Source organism: Mauremys reevesii, linkage group 9 (genome assembly GCF_016161935.1).
Source record: "Mauremys reevesii isolate NIE-2019 linkage group 9, ASM1616193v1, whole genome shotgun sequence".
Taxonomy (NCBI): domain Eukaryota; kingdom Metazoa; phylum Chordata; order Testudines; family Geoemydidae; genus Mauremys; species Mauremys reevesii.
The window spans coordinates 5,502,084-5,523,306 of NC_052631.1; the positions used below are offsets into that span (position 1 = coordinate 5,502,084).

The 21,223-nt window shown below is 44.8% G+C and overlaps 1 protein-coding gene across 3 annotated transcripts in view; it reads right to left on the reverse strand.

Moving 5' to 3' along the window:
* Positions 1–21,174, reverse strand: part of IQCG (IQ motif containing G) — a 34,856-nt gene extending 13,682 nt beyond the window's left edge. Inside the window, exons 1-6 of one of the 3 annotated variants that reach the window (XM_039487614.1) lie at positions 21,040–21,174; positions 20,255–20,335; positions 10,373–10,520; positions 3,738–3,985; positions 2,053–2,181; positions 1,409–1,490 (exon numbers count right to left, since the gene is read on the reverse strand). In XM_039487614.1, the coding sequence (XP_039343548.1) occupies positions 1,409–1,490; positions 2,053–2,181; positions 3,738–3,985; positions 10,373–10,513 (600 nt within the window). In that variant the 5' untranslated portion in view covers positions 10,514–10,520; positions 20,255–20,335; positions 21,040–21,174. Of the gene's footprint in view, positions 1–1,408; positions 1,491–2,052; positions 2,182–3,737; positions 3,986–10,372; positions 10,521–16,553; positions 16,616–20,254; positions 20,336–20,735; positions 20,988–21,039 lie in introns of those variants that run through there. The other 2 variants (XM_039487615.1, XM_039487616.1) reach the window with 2 other exon arrangements.
* Between the last annotated feature and the right edge of the window lie 49 nt (positions 21,175–21,223).

The following is a 21,223-nucleotide window of genomic DNA, read 5'->3' on the forward strand; positions in this document are numbered from 1 at the left end:
AAATATCTATTAAGTCACACATCTCCCTTTTGCAGACCAGTCTCTGACCTCAGATTCCTTTAGATGCAGTGCCAAACTGAAGACACTGAAATCCTCTAGAAAAGCAATCCTCACTCTCCATTTCTCTTGGAAAACCTTTGAGCTCCTGTGTCTGTCCTTCCTTGGTTCACTACCTATCTTGTAACCATTTGTTCCTTCAATATAGCCTTCAGTGGTTCCTCCTTTCTGCAAGGTTCACCTGGGTTCTTTTTGTCTCCTCCTTTTCTTCCTCCTACACTTACCCCAATTTATTTCATCTACCCCCATTTGTCTCTTCTAGCACCTCTATGCTGATGACTCTCAAATCTACTTTCCACTTCAACATTTCTTCCTGTCTCATTGATATCACGTTTGGAGATTCTGCTGTTTCCTCAAACTATACACTATATCTGAGCTCCTCATCTTTCCTCCCAAACCTTCTCTTCTCTTCTCCAATGCCAATATGATCCTTGTCAGACTTGCAACCATAGGGGCATTTTTCAGTGGCTCTTGCTCTTCCAGGCGCATCTAGGCTTCCACCAAGTCCTGCTGCTGCTTCCTCTTCAGCTTTTATAAAAAGTAGGCCTTCCTCAATGTGCCTTCAACTTGAAATGTTTTTCCATGCCCAAGTAATCTCTTGGCTCAACTACTGCTAAATCCTCCCCTCTGGACTCCCTGTTTTCCATCTCGCTCACCTCTAGTCCATCGAGAATACTGTAGATAAAATGACCCTCATTTGCCACTCAACCAGATCACTCCTTTATACAGATCTTCTCCTGCCTCCTTCTCACCTACTGAATCAAGTGTCAGATTCTTGTCCTTGCCTTCAAGGCCCTGCCTGGCTCTGCCTCTATCTCTGCTGGTTTCTTTTCGCACACCCCTCACTCCATCAGTGTGCAGCAGCATCACTCTCTGCTCTTCATACTTTCTCCCTTATGCCTGGATCAACCCTTTATCAGAGAACATTATGTCCCCACCATCTCCATTAACACCTTCCTTAGAACCTATTTATTCCACTAGGCCTTCAAATGCTAATCCCTGTGGTATTATGCCATCCCCATCCCAATTAAACCATCCTCTGGGTTTCCCACTGTCTGATCTGTGTCTTTTAGATTGTAAGCTCCCTGACTATTATAGCTGTACAGCACTGATCGGTGCTTTAACAGTAATTAACAATCATTCACCACCCAGAACACTGGTGATGTAGCTACACTTGCTCTTGTTTTGTGTCTGTTTTTCCCTGCCTGCCCCAAAATGAGAGAGTGTTACTTGTGTGCTCACACCCTGTCATCAGAGACTGTGAACCACCCTAGGAAGGAGAGGTCCCAGTCTGGGCATGCTCAGTAACACATTTCCTCTCTAGCATGCTGCCCAGCTCAAATATTCTCACCTGAAGTTCTAATTCCTTTTCTTTCTTGACATCTTGCAGCCGTTTCTGGAGGGACTTTATCTCCTTCCTTCCTTCCTCCTCCCTAGAGGAAAAAGCAAAATGGAAAAAACCTACATTCCTTGAATACAGCACGAGAGAGTAGGGTTAGCTTTCCGCAGGAAGGGGACTTCCTCCCTTCTGATGCAGGGTTGCACCTTACAAAACACAGCCCTGCTCCTCCTGCTTTCGCTGAGAGCTTGTAGGTTGGAAAGCTCCCCAGGACTCTGCAGTACCACAGGGTGAGCCACCTTTCCTTGGCTGGTTGGCAAACAGGCAATTTTTGTCCACTTTAAGCTTCAGGGAGGCTATGTATCTGAAAGTCATAAACTGGGATGTCATTGGAGCACTGATGACATGGTAAATAAAGCCACAGTGCAGTGATGTATGGTTCATGTACAACTGCTGAGCCAGAGAGGCAGGACTGATTGGGAGAATGAAGCAAAAAATGCAGAATTCTTCCAACAGAAGCCTGTATAGACTCCACAAAGACTTGATTTATTTGGTTGAGAGAGTAGAGGAAGGAATCCTACTATTTGGGGACAGCTTCTGTACTATTCAGGAGCAGTGGTGATTGACCCTGGGAAAATGCCTAACACAACCCTAACCTGATGATGGTGGTGTGGAAGTTAGACTTCCTCTCCTTCTCTCTCTGCACAGCTTGCAGCAGGCTCTGAAACGTTCCTGAAGTCTGCATTTCCTGCAGAGTTTCTGCAATCACATCGCTCGCATACTGCCTGCCAACACGAACAGGGAGGAACACAACAGCAACTTAGACAAAGATGTTATTTTCTGGCAATTCAATGCCTGGCTCAAACATACAGGCCCCGTTATTGTTCACTGCTAAAAAAAGTTACAGTAATGTAATGTCCTGCTTTTCTTCTCTTCAGGTTCTTACACCAAACCCAAGGCTTTTCGTCTACACTACACAGTTTTGCTGGCATAGCTATAATAACTAGGGGTGTGAAAAAATCACTCCCCTTACCCATGCCATCAAAACCTCTGGTGTAGACAGAGTTATGTTTCCCACTATAACTCCCACTTGTGCATCTGGAGTATTTTGTAGTATGGTGGAGGGGTTATGTTTATGCCTTAAGACCGTCCAGTGTGGCTGAGTTATCATTTAACATTTATATTACAGTAGCACCAAGAGGCCCTACTCAAGATGGAAACCCATTGTGTTAAGTGCTGTACAGGCACTTACACAAACATGGTCCCTGCCCTGAAAAGCTCACAATTTACCAGCATGTAGAATTTCCTGGTGCATATGTGATTACATTCTCAGTGGCAATTCTGCATTCATTTGGGAATTTTTTTGCACTGAATTTCCTTGAACTCCTTCATTTGATTTTGCTGCTTAATTATACAGGCCAAGATTTTCTAATACACGTGCCTAACGTTAGACACACAAATCACCTTAAATCAATGAACTGCTATGTGCTCAGCACTCTTTCAAATCAAGCCATCTAATTAGCCTAAATATGGGCTAACATCATGTTCCCTTTTTAAAAAAAAATCTTGGCCGTGGTGTTCATTAGCTGTTCTGTAAAGCAGGATGGAGTGCACAGCAGTAACAGTGCTACAGTGGCATCCTATGAAACACTAATTGACTGAGCTCAAGAGACAATGCTCAGCCTGTTTAACTAATTTCACTAATAAACTAATATTTGCTAGAGAAATTGTGATCCCAAACATTAACACACCAGTACTGGATGGCTCTAGGGATGAATTATTGAGATGTCATCAGTTTGGATTCTATTAAAGTGACCAAAAGTCATTAACACTAGGCCATACTTTGCAAACCTTTGAGAAATTAGTTGGTAGTGTCAGTCCATTTCCTAATGGACAGGTATCCTAGTTCCCAAACCACAGTAAATGGCCTCCTTGTTGTGTCAGTCTAAGCAGAAGCCAGAGTCTTGAATGGGTCTTGAAGACTAATCTCCCTATTCCCGCCAGGTAATATAAAAGGTAATAATTGGAGATATACCAATCTCCTAGAATTGGAAGGGACCTTGAAAGGTCATCGAGTCCAGCCCCCTGCCTTCACTAGCAGGACCAATTTTTTCCCCAGATCCCTAAGTGGCCTCCTCAAGGATTGAACTCATAACCCTGGGTTTAGCAGGCCAATGCTCAAACCACTGAGCTATCCCTCCCCCCAGGGTTGAAGTACATTAGCAAGGAGGAGGGAAACATATACCGCTGCTATCTGTTCTGGAGATAAATGAAGGGCTTCAGAGTCGTCAGGTCTGTCATGTGGCACCACTAAAAGTCACAGTCCTCTCTGATCACTCACCTATCAGCTTGAACTTTTCTGAGGTTATCGGAGGACACAGCACTCTGTTTTGCAGCCCTACTAAAAAGATGATTGGCCCTTTTTAGATCTCCACTCGTCTCCTGCAGCTGCTGCCCCAGTTCTGTGAACTTCAGTGACTCGGAGGGAACTGTTGGCCTGTTCTCTGACCTTGCTGACATGAGCTGTTCAAACTTAACCCCCAAGTCCTTCTGGCTCTTGACGATTTCACTAATTTCTTGGGCATCAATCTACAATGGAACAAAAGAGATTTACGTGCATAAGGGACGGAAGAGAAATGAAAAACTCTGCAATATTATGTAACAGAAGAGGAAAAAGTTTTATGCACGGGGCATAGGCCCATTGAGGTCAATGGGACTATTCAAAGGGTGTAAAAATTAGGCATGTGCAAAGGCTTGTGCAGGACAAGGACCAACGTGAAGACTGAGGAGAGAGGAAGGGTCACCCTATCGGCTAGTTCTCATTTAATTGCCACCAGCATCACCTAGAGCTTGTCCGCCTGTCTTATTTCCATAGCAATCACTGTGTGTTGTGCTGCCTTCTCAACAGAAGTGTAAGTGCTGGGTGAATGTGTTTGTTCCGCTGTTTTGTGTGGTGGAGGAAATACAACACAAATCAGGAGGGGAAATTCAGAATATTGGCCGCTCCCTTCGTAACAAGCTATATGGAAACATTTTGGATATTTTAGGGCAGTCTAAGGTGTGAGTTGGAAAACAAAAGATAGACATCCTCCGCTGATGTAAATTATTATAGCTCCATTGAGTTAGGACAGTTAACCAGCTGAGGATCTGCCCCAGATGTACTGTGTGTATGTGTAATTGTGTGAATAAGTATATACATTGAATACACTAAATGTATACAGACAGGTGCAAATGAAAAAGCTACTTTAAATGAACAATATTAAAATAGCTTGAATCTCAATCTCTTAAATGACTGAACTTCAGAAAAACCTGAGCTTGGCAAAGAAACTGCTTTAATGTAATGTAGTATCTACAGGCACTTCAATAGGTACCTTAAAATCCCTAGGATAGGTCAATTACCAAAGGTTGGAGAGTTTGTAAATTGCATGAGGTGCCTTTGTTCAGTCAGCTAGCAATTTATTTTTTACGGCACAGTGTAGGAGGCAATTGCACTAAATTCAGCAAATGGAAACACTCCATTCCTCTGGGGGGGCACATGAAATGGGGCAGTGCGCCCTAGTCATTGAGAAAGTTAATGAATTATCAGCTGACACTGTGATTAATGTTATATAAAATGTCATAACTATGACTGACTTCTACAGCTCCAACAGCATGCTAAATGCTAGGCATAAGATAGGGTGCCTTGAAATGAAACTGACAATTTACAATTGAAAAATAGGAGATGGCATGCGGTGGCAAAATGACAGAGCAATGGAGTTAGCACATAGCTGTTCTCTATATTGGGCATGACTTTCATTGACACTATCACAAACTGAACGTGTGTGTCAGGAGGAGAACACCCCCTAGAATCCTTAGGAATGTGTTTTCTCTGTAGGTGTTCAATGCTAATACATCAGAAGCTTTCCACATGCTAATCAGTGAATGATAATTCATATCTGGGAGCAGGTGGAACTAGTCCATAGATCTCATTTCAGGGAAGGAGTGCCCTCTGCTGTATGGCTTAAGCATTAGTCAGGCTCTGAATCCAGTACACACTTCAGATTCTGAGTATTCTCGGTCACCGTATAATAGACTTCTTGTTCTTGAAAAGAGATAAGAGACAAAGGACTGGCACAAAATTAACTTTTACTTTACTCTTCCTCTTCCTTTCTCTGCTGATACTTTAGGCATGGGGAGTAGAATAAAATGAAGCAGCATTAGACCAGATAAGCCAAGTTCCAGTAGTTTATGCCACCCCAGTCATGATGCTTCAATTATTTCCAGTTCCTTACTCATAAGGAAAAGTTTGATAACTGCTCAGCCTGGAAATTGGCTGCTGCCTTAGGTAAAAGTTAAGATTCTTGAGGTGAGAGCAGAGATCAAACCTATTTGCCTCTCAAGATGGTTAGGCCCACTCTTGGGTCCTGTCACCTCATTTGCCACTCTACCATCACCTGCAACTGCTTCCTCTCCAAAAACATCTCCGCACTTCCAGTAGGCTGCCTCTAATACACGGAACACCCCTCCGAGCTGCCCTCTCCTTCAAATCTCCCCTCAAGACCCACTTATGCTGTGATGCCTAATATGAAATCAGCCAGGTAATGACTCTAGGCTGAGGTTAGTTGGTCAGTTATAGATTTAGGGTGGAATTTTCAAAAATGTTCAGTGTTGGCCCAACTCTGTTCCCCCTGAAGTCAGTGGGAGTTTCATGAGTGACTTCTATGGGAGCAGAATTACACCAGTACTGAGTGTTTTTGAAAATCCTATTCTTATTTACTTTTTAAAAAGAGACTGCATATATGTATATACAACTTAGCTATGTTTGATCGTTTTCCTTTCCCTACTCCTTTGCATTTTGACTGTTATCTTAAGCCTGGTCTACACTAGGCGTTTAAATCCACACTAGGAGGCACCTTATATCGATTTTAATGGCTCTTTAAATCGGTTTCTGTACTCCTGCCCGACGAGAGGAGTAGCGCTAATATCGGTATTAACATATCGGAATAGGGTTAGTGTGGCCGCAATCGACGGTATTGGCCTCCGGGAGCTATCCCACAGTGCACCACTGACCGCTCTGGACAGCATTCTCAACTCGGATGCACTGGCCAGGTAGACAGGAAAAGCCCGCGAACTTTTGAAATTCATTTCCTGCTTCGACAGCGTGGAGAGCTCATCATCACAGGTGACCACGCACAGCTCATCAGCCAAGGTGACCACGCACAGCTCAGCAGCACAGTTAACAATGCAGGCTCCTGCGACACGAACTTGAGCCCCAGCATGGACCGCTCGGGAGGTAATGGATCTGATCGCTATATGGGGAGAGGATTCAGTGCTAACAGAACTGCGTTCCAAAAGACGAAATGAAAAAGTATTTGAAAGAATTTCTAAGGCTATGACTGCTAAAGGCCACAGCAGGGACTCCGTGCAGTGCAGAGTGAAAGTTAAGGAGCTCAGACAAGCCTACCAGAAAACCAAAGAAGCAAATGGAAGGTCCGGGGCAGGTCGAAACATGCCGCTTCTATGCTGAGCTGCATGCAATTTTAGGGGCTGCGCCACAGTACCCCACCCCTGACTGTGGATTCCGAGGTGGGGTTGTAATCTCTGCCATGTCTGAGGATTATGCAGACGGGAAGATGAAGAGGAAGAAGAAGAGGAAGACCTCAGCAGCCAGGAGCTTTTATCACCCTGACGGAATTACCCTGCTCCCAGCCCTCACAAGCAACTATTGCAGAGAATGACGCCCTGGAAGGGAGCTCTGGTGAGTGTACCTTTGCAAATAGCAAACAGTGTTTTTTAAGCAAGCCTTTTTTAATGATTGATTTGCCCTGAGGACTTGGGATGCATTCGCAGACAGTATAGTTACTTAGAAAAGTTTGTTAACATGTCCGGGGATTGAGAGGAAATCCTCCAGGGACATCTCGATGAAGCGCTCCTGTAGGTACTCCAGAAGCCTTTGCAGAAGGTTTCTGGGCAAGGCATCCTTGTTCTGCCCACCGTGGTAGGACACTTTACCATGCCATGCATGTAGCAAGTAATCAGGTATCATTGCGTGGCAAAGCATCGCAGCGTATGGTCCCAGGGACTGCTGGCATTCAAGAAGCATCCGCTCTTTATCTTGTTCTGTTATCCTCAGCAAAGTGATATCGTTCAGGATAACCTGGTTAAAAATCAGGAATTTAAGTAAGGGGTGGCCATTTTTCTACTGGGTTCGTGGAATGCAGCAGCTTAAAAACACTTTCCTGCAGGTGAAATGCCGATGATCTTTTCTGTTTGGTCAGCGATCTTCCCAAGCTACCGGACAAGCAGTGGGTGGGGAGGAAGGTTGTTGATTAGCAGGAGCTAGCGTGGTATTAGCCATGCGTTGGGGAGGGTAAATCACTGAGACAGTGGCCTGCATGCAAGCTGAATCCTGATGCCTGGACCTGTGTCTGTGAGATCTGTAACCCCAGAGATGCAAGCAGTCACTATTAAGATGAAAAATCGACCTTGTAGGAAATCACATGTGCTATGTAAGGTGAATAGTGCTTTTCACTGTGAAAGAGTATAACCATTGTTCTGTAAAATGTATCTTTCTAAATATTTATCTCTCCTCCATCCCAAAGGCTAGCACAGATAAGGCGGAGGAAAAAAAGACGCGAGATGAGATGTTCTCAGATATTATGGAAGTTACACGCAATGAAAGAGCTCATCTGAATGAGTGGAAGGACGTGGTTTCAAATTACAGGAAAGAGGCCAGTGAACGTGAGGACAGGAGGGACAACCGAGATGAGAGGTGGCGGCAGGAAGACCGGCAGGAAAATCAGCGGTGGCGGCAGGAAGATCAGCGGTGGCGGGATGCAACTCTGGGGCTGCTGCGTGATCAAACTGACATGCTCCGGCGTCTTGTGGAGCTTCAGGAACAGCAGGATCACAGAGTGCCGCTGCAGCCCCTGTATAACCACCCTCCCCTCACCATGTTCCTGCCTCCTCACCCAGACCCACCCCGTGGACAGCCCAACCAGAAGGATGCCGTTACTCTGAATTTTTTTAATGGCCTTCTCCATCCCTCCTTTCCTCCTCCCAAAGCACACCCTTACTTCTCTCCTCTTTTATAATGAAAAAATAAAGAATTAATGCTTTTAAATGAGAGTGACTTTATTTGCATAAGTAAGCTGTACTGACTGAGTCAATCAAGTGTTCATCAACAAACACAGCAGTCACACTGTACCCTGGCCATTGATGAAGCTCGTTTTCAAGCTTCTCTGATGTGTGCTCTTCTAATCTCCCTGGTGTCTGGCTATCAGCGGCCAGGTGATTTGCCTCAGCCTCCCACCCGCCATAAAGGTCTCCCCTACTCTCACAGAGATTGTGGAGAATACAGCAAGCAGCAATAACATAGGGGACATTGGTTTGGCTGAGGTCTGAATGCACATTCCACCACCATTCTGCACTTGCTCAGCCTGTAATTGAACAGATCCTGACCACTGTCCAGGCTGCCTGTGTATGGCTTCATGAGCCATGGCATCAAGGGTAGGCTGGGTCCCCAGGATAACGACAGGCATTTCAACATCCCCAACTGTTATTTTCTGGTCTGGGAAGTAAGTCCTTGCTGCAGCCGTTTAAACAGAGTAGTGCTTCTGAATACGCGAGCATCATGAACCCTCCTGGCCATCCCACGTGGATGTTTGTGGATCCACCAGTGCTTGCAGCACCATTGGCCAAGATAGGGATATGGGTTCCATCTATCGCCCCCACAGTTAGGGAATCCCATTGCAGCAAAGCCATCCACTATGGCCTGCACGCTTCCCAGAGTCACAACCTTCGTAGCAGCAGCTTAGTGATTGCTTTGGCTACTTGCATCACAGCAGCCCCACAGTAGATTTTCCAACTCCAAATTGATTCCCGACTGACCGGTAGCTGTCTGGTGTTGCAAGCTTCCACAGGGCTATCGCCACTCGCTTTCTACTGTGACTCATCTTGGTATTATGGCGTTTCAGGGCAGGGGCAAGCAAGTCACAAAGTTCCATGAAGTTTCGCAGCCACTGGGGGCCCACACCTGCAACACAATGCGGTCCCACCAGTCAGTGCTTGTTTGCCCAAAATCGGCGTTCAATGGATAGAATCTGCCCCATTACCATCAGGATCTCCAAAGCGCCGGGCCGCGGTTTGAGATAATTCTGTGTCCACGTCCTCATCACTGTCATCGATCCGCCTCTTACTCGCCTCGGTTCGAAGGTCCTGGTTCAGCATATACTGCGAGTGCGCGAGGTGTTTAAAACATCCACGATTGCGGTATGGAGCTGAGCAGGGTCCATGCTTGCTGTGCTATGGCGTGTCTGCCGCTGTCAGGGAGGGAGGGAGGGTGAGGCTGTACCCAGAACCACCGCGAAAATGATTTTTGCCCCATCAGGCACTGGGATCTCAACCCGGAAATGCCAAGGGGCGAAATCGACGCTAGCCTCGGACCGTGGACGACACCACCGATTTAATGTGTTTAGTGTGGTTTTATAAAATCTGTTTTACAAAACCGGTTTATGCAAATTCGGAATAGTCCCGTAGTGTAGACGTACCCTCAGACTGTAAGTTCTTCGGCAAAGGAATCATGTCTTTGTTTATGTTTGTGCAGTGCCTACTTGAATGGGACCCAAATCCTTATTAGGGCCTCTGGATGCTACTGCAGTATAAGTATTAAAATCAGTCTCCAGCTGAACAGCAAGATGATGCATTTATAATAAGAATGGCCATACCGGGTCAGACCAAAGGTCCATCTAGCCCAGTATCCTGTCTTCTGACAGTGGCCAATGCCAGGTGCTTCACAGAGAATGAACAGAACAGGTAATTGTCAAGTGATCCATTCCCTGTCGCCCGTTCCCAGCTTCTGGCAAACAGAATGTTCCTTCTCTCAGGGGCTGTGGGGCACTTTACAATGAAAATATATCAACATTTATTTTTAAAAGGAGTCAAAAGAAGGAAAGACAGGGAGGAAAATAAAAGAATTTTAAAAACAGAGGCACCTACATTGCTGATGTCTGTCCTGCCCTCATAGGAAACTGGCATAATATATCCAAGAATAGCAAGCTGATCAAGACAGTCCTCCAGCACAGCACAGATTTGCACAGCTTCCAGAGGGGAGAATATTTCCATCTTTTTATTTGCCATGTTCTTGCTAAGAGGAACAAGCACAGCATGCAACAATGAGAGACAGCGTGGAGTTAGTAATAACAGTTTAAGTAACACTAGATACTGAAATAGCCTTACATCTGCAGCCTTTTATCTCTTTTCTAGTTTTTTTATAACCTATCCTGCACCCATTACCCCAGAAATCATGCTCCCCTAACGGCTGCATTTGAACATAGTGGGAGCCTTAACTCACATTAGCAAAATAGTTTCACAGCCTCGCTCATCTTAGATATGTTTGGGCAGCCTGAATCCTAGGGGGCAATGCTCCAAATTGGGTCAAGTGGCCTGGCCCTTCCAGCTCAAATTGGAGCATCCAGTGCTGAGATTTGTAGACTCCCCATCCATTTTGAAAAATGAAGGTGCCTGCTAGCTATGTTGAACTCCATAGGCTGCACTTTTGCCAACTTATGCTTTAAACTGTTCCTCATGATTACCTTGAATATTTTTGGATCATCCCATTGGCCTCAATACGAGCTGTTAGGAGCTCAGCACTTTTTGAAAAATCAGGCAAGAGCCTACGTAGGGACTGAGGAAATTAACCTTTGCCTCCTATTTTTTAAATCTTGAACAAGTTTATTTCAATTCAAATGGAAAAAGTATGTTTATATACAAATAAGCATTCTCATGCCACCTTTGCAAATCAAACACCACAGCATTAGACCACGCTGAAGCTAAATGGAAATTGACCAGTCTATTTTCTTTGCCCAAGCTGAGCAAAATGCATAAGTAAACATCATCATAAATAGTGGGAAAAGTATGTTAGAGTTTTTTAGTTTGTCATCTAACCTGTAACATAGTTAAAGACATTTTTATTGTACATACATGGGATTTTAAATCATACTATCCCCTTTAACAACAAAACTTAGAAGGAATGTGTCTTAGATTTAGCTTTTTGTAGCCTGTGGGTTTTTTAAAAGGCAAAATAATGTGCTGAGATCCTCATACAATTTAAACTATCAATTTGTGCAGGTTATTTTTTAAAGAAAAAGGAACAAATGCCAGTCAAGATCTTATGCAATTTTTTAATTTTTGCTTAATAAGTTTCCAGAATTATTTGGTATTTGAATAGCAGCTTCTGGTCCATGTTACAATCCTCCTTCCCACCCCTCACAAACAAAAAAAAAACCCCCACCACATGTGCACACACGCATGCACCCACACAAAAGATATTGTGTTTGTACAGCAATCTAGCACAATAGGACCCTGATTCTGATTGGGCCTTCTGGGTATTACAGTAAAGTCTAATAATAGAAGTCTCCACTGGTCCTTATCTGTCTACTGTTGGACTTGGGCCATGTTTAAAATCTCTTGAACAAACACTCGAGGTCTGCAAAACATTACAGTCCCGGTCTGCAAGCACACTCTGGAAATGGATGAGATCCATGATTATCAGGGTTGAGGCACTGTTATGCTCTATGAATACTAAAGAGGTTTAGATTAAGCCATACTCTATATCGGCACTGGAGTTACAGTGAGTTACTTTCTTCAGCAACTTCCTGACTTGAAGAAACTGTAATCATTTAACATTAGAATGTGAAGTTAGTTTCAAATAGGCAGAATTTGTTAGCTCAGGTCTACCAGGTTTCTAGCGTCACAAGACGTGGGGTGCAGTAAAAGGACCCTCTATTTTTTAATTTGTCTGTTTCTTGACATTCCGTTTCATGGAGTATATTCCTTGAAGATATTAATCCTTTCCAGGAGGTTTAACTAGCCACGGATGGCATCTTCAGTTTGACTCTATAGAACAGGGGTGGGCAAACTACGGCCCGGGGGCTGCATCCAGCCCTTCAAACGTTTAAATCTGGTCCTCGCGTACTGGCCGGTGGACGAGCATCCGCCGAAATGCCACTGAAATTGGGCGGCATTTCGGCGATGATGCCGCTTGCTGCTGACAAGCAGTGTCATCCAGAGGCGTCGCCGCCGAAATGTCACCGAATTTCGGCGGCATTTTGGCAGATGCTCGTCCGCTGCCAAGGTCCTTTGTCTGGCACCTGCCAGACAGAAAAGGTTGAGGACCACTGATCTAGTCCATCTCCCTGTATTGACACAGGACCAACTATATCTAGACCATCCTTGACAGGTGTTTGTCCAACATGTTCTTGAAAACCTCCAATGATGGGGATTCCATGACCTTCCTTGGAAGCCTATTCCAGAGCTTAACTTCCTTTAGAGTTAGAAAGTTGTTCCTAATATCTAACCTAAATATCCTTGCTGCTCATTAAGCAGATTATTTCTTGTCTTATCTTCAGTGGACATGGAGAACAATTGATCACAGTTCTCTTTATAACAGCTCCTAACTTAGCTGAAGATTGTTATCAGGTCCCCCTTTGGTCATCTTTTCTCAAGGCTAAACATCCAGGTTTTTAAACCTTTCTGCATAGGTCAGGTTTTCTAAACTTTTAAGCATTTTTGTTGCTCTCCTCTGGCTCTCTCCAGTTTGTCCACATCTTTCCTAAAGTGTGGTGCCCAGAACTGGACATGCTACTCTAGCTGAATCCTTACCAATGCCGAGAAGAGTGAAACAACAATTCTCTCTCATATCTTATCATGCTCCTGTTAATACACTTGTAGTAGGCGATACCCTTCTAGCACCCCCTTGGGGAGAGGGGTGGGCACTCACACCAGGGCACAGGCCTCCAGCTGTGCTGTTCAAGGCACATTGCAGGGGAGAGGGGAGCTAAAGGAATCCAAACAAAAAGTCACTTTGCTTCCACAGCCCACAAAAACCAGAGTCCTAGGCCTTTGGGAAGTCAAAGAGAAGTACCAGCCCTTCTCCTTTCTGAGAGGACCTGGGAAGCCAACCCATTTCCCCTGTCAGTAACCCCTGCTGCCAGGAAGCTCTTACTTGCAGTCCTGCTCCTACAGAGTACCACCCTGCACTTTGTCTTTGTTACTGTTTTGACACAGCAGCCTCCTCATACGATGCTCTGACTACCACCTTCTTCATTCATTTTTAGCCAAGTTTTGGTTTTTTAAATATCCTTCTACAGCAAGGCTTTTTTGCATTATTGCACTACTGTGACATTCTCACTAATCCCTGTAGGGAAAAATCTTTGATTCTGGGTTGACTCAATTTTTCATCCAGAAACCTTCCGTAGAATATTTTCCACAATGCCATAGAACAGTGGTCACCATCCCATAGATCGCGATCGACTGGTCAGTCGGTCGCGATCTCTAGCCACCAAAAGTCTGGCAGCGTAGCAGGGCTGAGGCAGGCTCCCTGCCTGCCCTGGCCATGTGCCGCTCCGGGAAGCGGCCAGCATGCTCCTGAGGACCTGAAGGGGTGGGGCAGTGTTCTCCATGCGCTGCTCCTGCCTGCAAGCACTGCCCCCCGCAGCTCCTATTGCTGGGAACGGGGAACTGTGGTCAATGGGAGCTGCAGGGGTGGTACTTGAGCAGGGCCACCAAGAGCAGGTTTGGGCCCCGGTGAAAAAAAATTTTGCCTTCACCTCCCCGCCCCCAGCAAGGGCAGACTGGCCACACAGGGCCGATGAAGCCAGGCCCCAGGCCCCCTTCCGGACTGCCAGGCCCTGGTAATTTGTTCCGGCTCCCCCCCGCACCCTCTCGTCAGCCCTGTGCTTGAGTTGCAGGCAGGAGCAGCACATGGAGCCATGTGCCCCCCACCCTCAGGGGCTGCAGGAACATGCATGTTGGTCGCTTCCAGGTGTGGCGTGGGGCCGGGGAAGGCAGGGAGCCTGCCTTAGCCCCGCTGTGCCACTGACTAGGAGTCACTTGAGATAAGTGCTGCCCAGCGGGAGCCCCCACCCTAACCCCCAGCCCTAAGCCCCCTCTCAGAACCAGCACCCCATGCCCCCTCCTGTATCCCAACCCCCTGCCCCAGGCTCAGCCCAGAGCCCCGTCTCACACTCCAAACTCCTCGGCCCCGGCCCAGAGCCTGCACCCCTTCCCGGGCCGAACCCCAACTCCCTGCCCCAACCCAGTGCAGGGGGGAGAGACTGAGTGACAGAGGGAGGGGGAGATGGAGTGAGCAGGGCGGGGCTTCGGGAAAGGGGCAGAGTAGATCCTGGGTTGCACTTAAATTCAAAAAGTGATCTTGTGTGTAAAAAGGTTGGAGACCACTGCCATAGAACATCACCAACAATTTCTTTGGCTTTGCACACATTACACAGCCCATCTTTCTTTCTTTCTAATACGGTTAACTTATTATTTAAGGCACAGGGACCTGTTAACCCTTTAAAAATGACGACTTCATTTTTTCTAACATGACTGTGGAGCATGGTATTATCTTCAATTCTTGAGCATACATCCTAAAACCTTAGTCCTTTTTCCCCCTCTTAGTCCATAGTTCTTGCCATTCCTTCGCATGCTCCTTTGTTACCCTACTTTTGAATTCTTGTCTATTTAAAGGTATTTTAATATCCATCTCCTCATTTTTTCCAGAGCTTGTTTTGCTGCTTTGTCAGCCCTCTCATGTCCAGATATTCTGATATATACCAGAATCCATGCCATTGTTACACAGATACCTGCTTGCATTAGTTCTGTAGTTAGGAACATTATTTCACTTATGTCATTCCGGCTTTTCCAGTTCTGATTGTCATAATGGCAGACAGGTGCAAGTGCAGGTCAGTCGCACATCTTTTACCCAGGTTAGTGCCAGCATTATCCCTAGTAGTTCACACATCAGTATGGTCACACAATTCGACGGTGTTTTAGGTTTCTGGATTCCAAAACTAGGAACCACAGAAAGCTGTTCCCACTCTACTCGGGCTGTCATCTTCTGAGCTGTCTGTATAGACTTTGCAAAGCTAGTCCCATTTTTCATAAAGAAATTTCATTGGTCATAATGAGTGGGTTTCTCCTTCCCTTGTTTTTTCATGCAGTTCCAAATCCACAAATGGGGAAATAGCTGTTCAGCTGTAGCACATCAGTGTAGCCACTTACTATAGAGACAGGAGAAGTTTTCCCATCACTGTAATAGTTAATCCACCTCCCCGAGAGGCTATAGCTACATCGACAGAAGAATTCTTCCGTCAACCTAGCGCTGTCGACACCAAGGGTTAGGTTGAAGGTTAACTACTTTGTGGATTTTTCACACCCCTGAGCAATGTAGCTGGGTCAACTTAACTTTTTAGTGTAGATCTGGCCTAAGAATTGTTTTTGAGACCGAACCTAAAGCTTGGCATCCATAGTCTAAAACTGATCTGATCAGTGCTCTGTACATCATAAATACCTTCTCATCTGCACCCCATTTGTTTCCAGCTACGCTTTTGAGTAAGTTCATCCTACTTTACACTTTTGTATGATATTGTCTGTGACTTGTACAAGCTAATTTATTACCAAACACTACTTCTAGGACCACAACCTTTTGAACTATCTGAATTTTTTCCATCACAAAGAAATAAGTTCCATACTTCCCTAATCTTCTTTCTGGTTAAAGGCATTCACTTATTTTTTGTGAGTAAGATTTTAAATCCCCGATCATTTCCCCACTTAGAAATTCTCAGAGTATCTCATTTGTCTTTTCCTGTCTAATTTAAGTGAATTATGCTTAGTCTATATAGCACAGACATCTGCACACATTCTGGGAAGTCATTTATCATAAGGGAAAACAAAACAAGGCTGTAAATATTCTTTCATGGAGTTCCATTTGTAAGCCTGTAGGTTTTTGATAAAGCTGTTCCCATTTTAACTAAAAAAGTCCCTTATCCACCAAACCATTTCCCCTTTTATTCCAATTTTGGATAGTTTATATAGGAGGTCTTCCCTTTATAGCATGCCATATTCTTATTCGATGTCCAGGAAGACTGGTATCACAAAGTTCTTATGCTTTTTTGTCCTCTGGCCTTAGTCCTTATGCTTTTTTGACCTCTGTTTCTAGTCTCACAATATGGTCAACTTTGCATCTTCCTTTTCTGAAACCACTTTGTACCTCAGTTAGACAGTAATATCATTTTTCTCCAAGTAGTCCATTAGTCTTACATTTATACTTTTCCCCATGATTTTACCCCACATGGGATGTACAAGCAATAGGTCTATAAGCAGCAGGTCTTGTATGTACCTTGCCTAGTTTCCTAACTGGCATCACCACTGCTTGTTTCTGTTCTTCTGTCAGCAGTCGTTTTCCCCATATATCATTATCCACCCTACACTGACCAGGCACCTTCCTTTTTAAGAACCCGCCCATATATAGGCTTTGCAAGCCTCACAGATGTACTTGGTTGAAGCTGATTGTGCCCTGAGAAGATCTTTAATTATTTCCTGATGAGGGTGGGGATCTGTCTCATCACAACATCCCAGAATTATATTAACCTTTTTTGCAAGTGCAACACATTGTTGGTTCATATTCAGCTAGTGATCAACTATAACCCGCAGAGTCTTTTCTGCAGAACCACTGCCTAGCTAGTAATTTCCCATTTTGTATCTGTGCATTTGATATTTCCTTTCAAAGTGAAGTACTTTGCACTTGTCTTTACTGAATTTCACCTTGTTGGATTCAAACCAATTCACCAGGTTGTCAAGGTAGTTTTAAATTCTAATCCTGTCCTCCAAAGTACTTGCAACCCCTCACAGTTTGGTGTCATCTGCAGATTATATAAGCACACTCTCCACTCCATTATCCATGTCATTAATGAAAACATTGACTAGTAAGAGACCTAGGGCTGACCCCTTTAGGACTCCACTAGATACACCCTCCGAGTTTGACAGTGAACCATTGATTATGGCCTTTCAATCAGTTGTGCACTCACCTTATAGTAATTTCCTCTAGACCATATTCCTCTAGTATGCTTATGAGAATATCATGTGGGATGTGTCAACAGCCTTACTAAAATGAAGATCTGTCATGTCTACTGTTTACCCCCATCCACTAGGCCAATAACCCTATCCAAGAAGGAAATTAGGTTGGTTTGGCATTTGGCTATTATTTGTTATCCGGTTATTCTCTAGGTGCTTACAAACGGATTGTTTAATAATTTATTCCAGCATCTTTCCAGGTATCAAAGTTAGGCTGACTAATATATGATTCCCCAGGTCCTCTTTGTTCCCCTTTTTAAAGACAGGCACTATGTTTGCCCTTCTCCAGTCCTCTGGACCTCATCCATTCTCCAGGAGATCTTAAAGATAATCACTAATGGTTCCAAGATTGTTTCAGCTATGTCTCTTAAATGAACACTGTCAGAAGAAATCACATTTTAAAAAATGCCTTTACCGCTGTTACTGATATGACCTGGATTGTTAAAACAAAGAATGTAAAAATACCTCCTACTTGTCACCATTCATTATGTGTTTATTCTTTTCACTTAACTCTGACAGTGAAATTAGTCTAGTAAATAAAGTTCACTTTTTCTTATACTCAGAAACTAATAATCCAAGGAAGAAGTGGAAAATGCAAGTCCCTCTGACTGAATTTTGCTTGTTATAAATGCCTCTGATAGTTTCCCTTTGGGGTAACATGCACTAGTACAATGTTGTGGCAGAGATATGTTTCAAATTAAAAATGTTTTATTCATAGACATTTTCTAAACACAACCGAAATTTTGGGTCTAAACTACATGAGACGAGTCCCTTTGCATCTGGTTTATATAAAGTATGCAATCACAAAGATGACAATATAGTTCAAAAGATTCTCTGAAAGAGCTGTGACAGATTATTATACCAGCACTTTTAAAAGAAGAATAAAATAGTTGAAGGTTCTTGTAGGAAAAACTGACTTATTTTGATACAAAAGGTAGAATTTAATAGCTTCACCTCCTCCCCATCAGCAATTTTTATCCAGGAGAGAATTAATTCAAGATATTAATGCCTTTTGAGAAAACTTAAAGCTTGAATGTAATGTTTCTCTAAAGCCTAACGTTGTCTTAGTTCCTCCTGTATGCTTCCTCTTATATTCATATACTCAGCAGATGCTGGTGCCAAGCCAGTCAGCTCTGCCAGGGTTTGTGTTCTATTATAGATGTAGAGGAAATCACTGTCTGGTGTACTGAGAAATATTACAAATAAGGAGCTCCTCTAGTTGAATTCTACTTTTAAAGCTATACACACAGAAAAGACAATCCTAGCATCAACACTAATTATTGTACTCAACCAAACTCCTTGATCAAATCTTAATTACAAGACAAGGTATGTGAAGAGACTCAGAGCTTCCCCCAAGATTGTGGGGTGATGAGCAAACTATTGTATGCTCTCCCTTCTGTCCTAAAGGGAAGGGAAATTGGAAATAATTTTAAAAACAGTATAAATCCCCTTTGGGGATTACAGCCCACATACTGCTAGCTGAGAGCCTGCAGTCATGTCTTTCTCCATCCTGCCACCTGGTAGATTGAAACAGCTGCGGGGCGGGAAACTCAGGAAACACCTTGCATCACTCTGAAATGCCCCCTGTGGCCAATTAAAAAGTGATAATAATCATGGGTACCAGTGAGGAAATTCAAAGCAGAGGCTGCCACTTGACCCCTAACTCACTGTTTTGCCAGCACATTGGCAGAGTCAGACTGCTGAGTTCACATAGCAGCAGAGCCTTAAATAAGAAATGCCCTGGCTTTTATTGGACAATGGTTGTATAGAACCCTGACGAGTGCTACAAATGTCAGAAAGCAAGTTGCTGATTTAAAAAAATAAATATTGACATGTGGCTGGAGGGGATGAGAACCTAGTGGAATTGAGTGGCGGGAGCATGGAAGAACCCCCTTTGCGGAAGCTACTACGTAGAGTTTAGCCTGCATAGCATGTGTGAAGACAGGACTTTGGGGACATCCACTTTCTGTGGCACCAACTCCCTTGGAACCTGTGGGATTTTTCAGGTAAGTTAAGTTTGTCAAGGCAGGGATCACATCCTTTGGCTGTACAGAGAGGAATCTAGCATGCTTTTTGGTGCTGTTAAAATAAGAAGAATAATTAATATAAAGATTCCTTCAGCATTAACTTCCTTGCTCCATCTCCAATGTAGAACCCTGAGAGGGGAATCCAGGAGCAGCAGCTGACCCCGAGTTCAGTGGCTGCGAACTCTTACAGGAATCATATCATCAGGGCATGCTAGCATAGAGGCAAGCATTCTCAGCATAGCTGGACCTCACCACACTGGATCCTCTCCAAGATCCAATGGTTCTAGGGCTGAACCCATTGATGCTGACAAAATAAGAAGCATTTGGCAAAGGGAACATCACTGATTTTCATGTTCCCTATGTGGGAGCAGCTGTGAACACAATCAAACCTGGCAAATGTGCCTACATCATATTATCAGATGCCTGAAACAGTTCTTCCAATGCTTTATTTAAAAATGTCATTAATAGTGCTAGGTCTTGCAAGCTGCTGAGTGTGTTTAAGTACTTTACTGCATCAGGGCCAGATGGCACAGCACCTTCTCAGATCGAACCCTCAGCCTTCAGGGGTGAGGGGACTATCCAAGTTGGTTAACATTTTCAAAGCATGTGAGCTACTTGGGAGCCTAAATCACATTTTCAAAAGTGACTTCATCACTTAGGAGCCCAACTTTCAGCAAAAGTCACTTCTGAAAATGGAGTTTAGGCTGCTAAATCACGGCACTTTTCAGAAATTTACCCTAATTACCTACAATGGCATTAGCTGCATGGGGGAAATGACAGACATCAGAGACAAGGCCCTGATTCCGGAAAGCAGTTAACACATACTTAAGTCCGTTCCTATTCAGGAAAACACTTAAGAATGTACTTTTGTCCTAATGAAGCCCAAATCCTCAATCCAGACCTAAATGAAAGATTAAAAGTAAATGTTAACGTTACTTACTATTACAGTAGCACTGAAGAAGCACCAGGGGCTGTCCCGGTGCACAGGAAGACACAGTCTCTTCTCCAAAAAGCTCACCGCCTAAAAGAAGACCAAACACAGAGGAAGGGTTGTGGGTACAATACACAAGCAGAGTGATCAGCGTGATGGCTCATGCACAGCTTGTTATCGCACTTGTTTGTATTACACCCCCAGCTGCCCCTCACCCCAGCCATCGTTAGCTGCTTCTCTTTGCTGGGTTAAAGGCCCCTTTTTTAAAAAAAAATACTAGTTGGGGTTTAATCCTCTGCCATTGCCTGTTTGTCCATCGTAACCGTGGCCTTCCTCGGGCTGGGATTGCTTCGGCTCCGCTGCACTTTGCCCCCTTTCTAGTTAATTCCATTACTTGTGCCTGGTTTATTTACGTTTTTAACCCAGCCCCTATTTTCCAGGCTGTGTTTAGCGGCGGGGGTGTGAGTTTCCGGGGAGTTGTCACACCCGCCATGACCTTGGCATGGGCAGCCCCTGGGCAGGGGAGAAACAACAGGAGGGGTCAGCTTGGCTGGTCTGAGCATCAGCTCTGTAGGCCTTTGTGCTCCCTGGGGCCAGGGGCAGCCGCCGGGCACCCAATGGGGCACCCCCTGCCCCCCGCAAGGGGCTTCGTCATGCTCCCAGTGGCTGGGCTGCCTGCTCCCTAGCTCCAGGGGCCCCACTGCCATCCACCCTGGGGGGCCAGCACTGGGATGCTCTCTCCCCTCCCCCCATTGCTGGGGGTCTATTATGAACGACAGCGAGGAGAGACTCACACAGAGGCCTCAGGCTGGACGGAGCTTGTCTCCATAGCAACCACCAAACTCCGGGGGCCTATCATCCAGATTGGTTTAGCAGGTGCCTGTCAGGCGTAGCCACTGAACCACGCCTTCGCAAGGGTTTTGCCCATGGAGAAAATTGCACAGAGGGATGGAGGGGCCGTCGCTGGATTTTATTCAC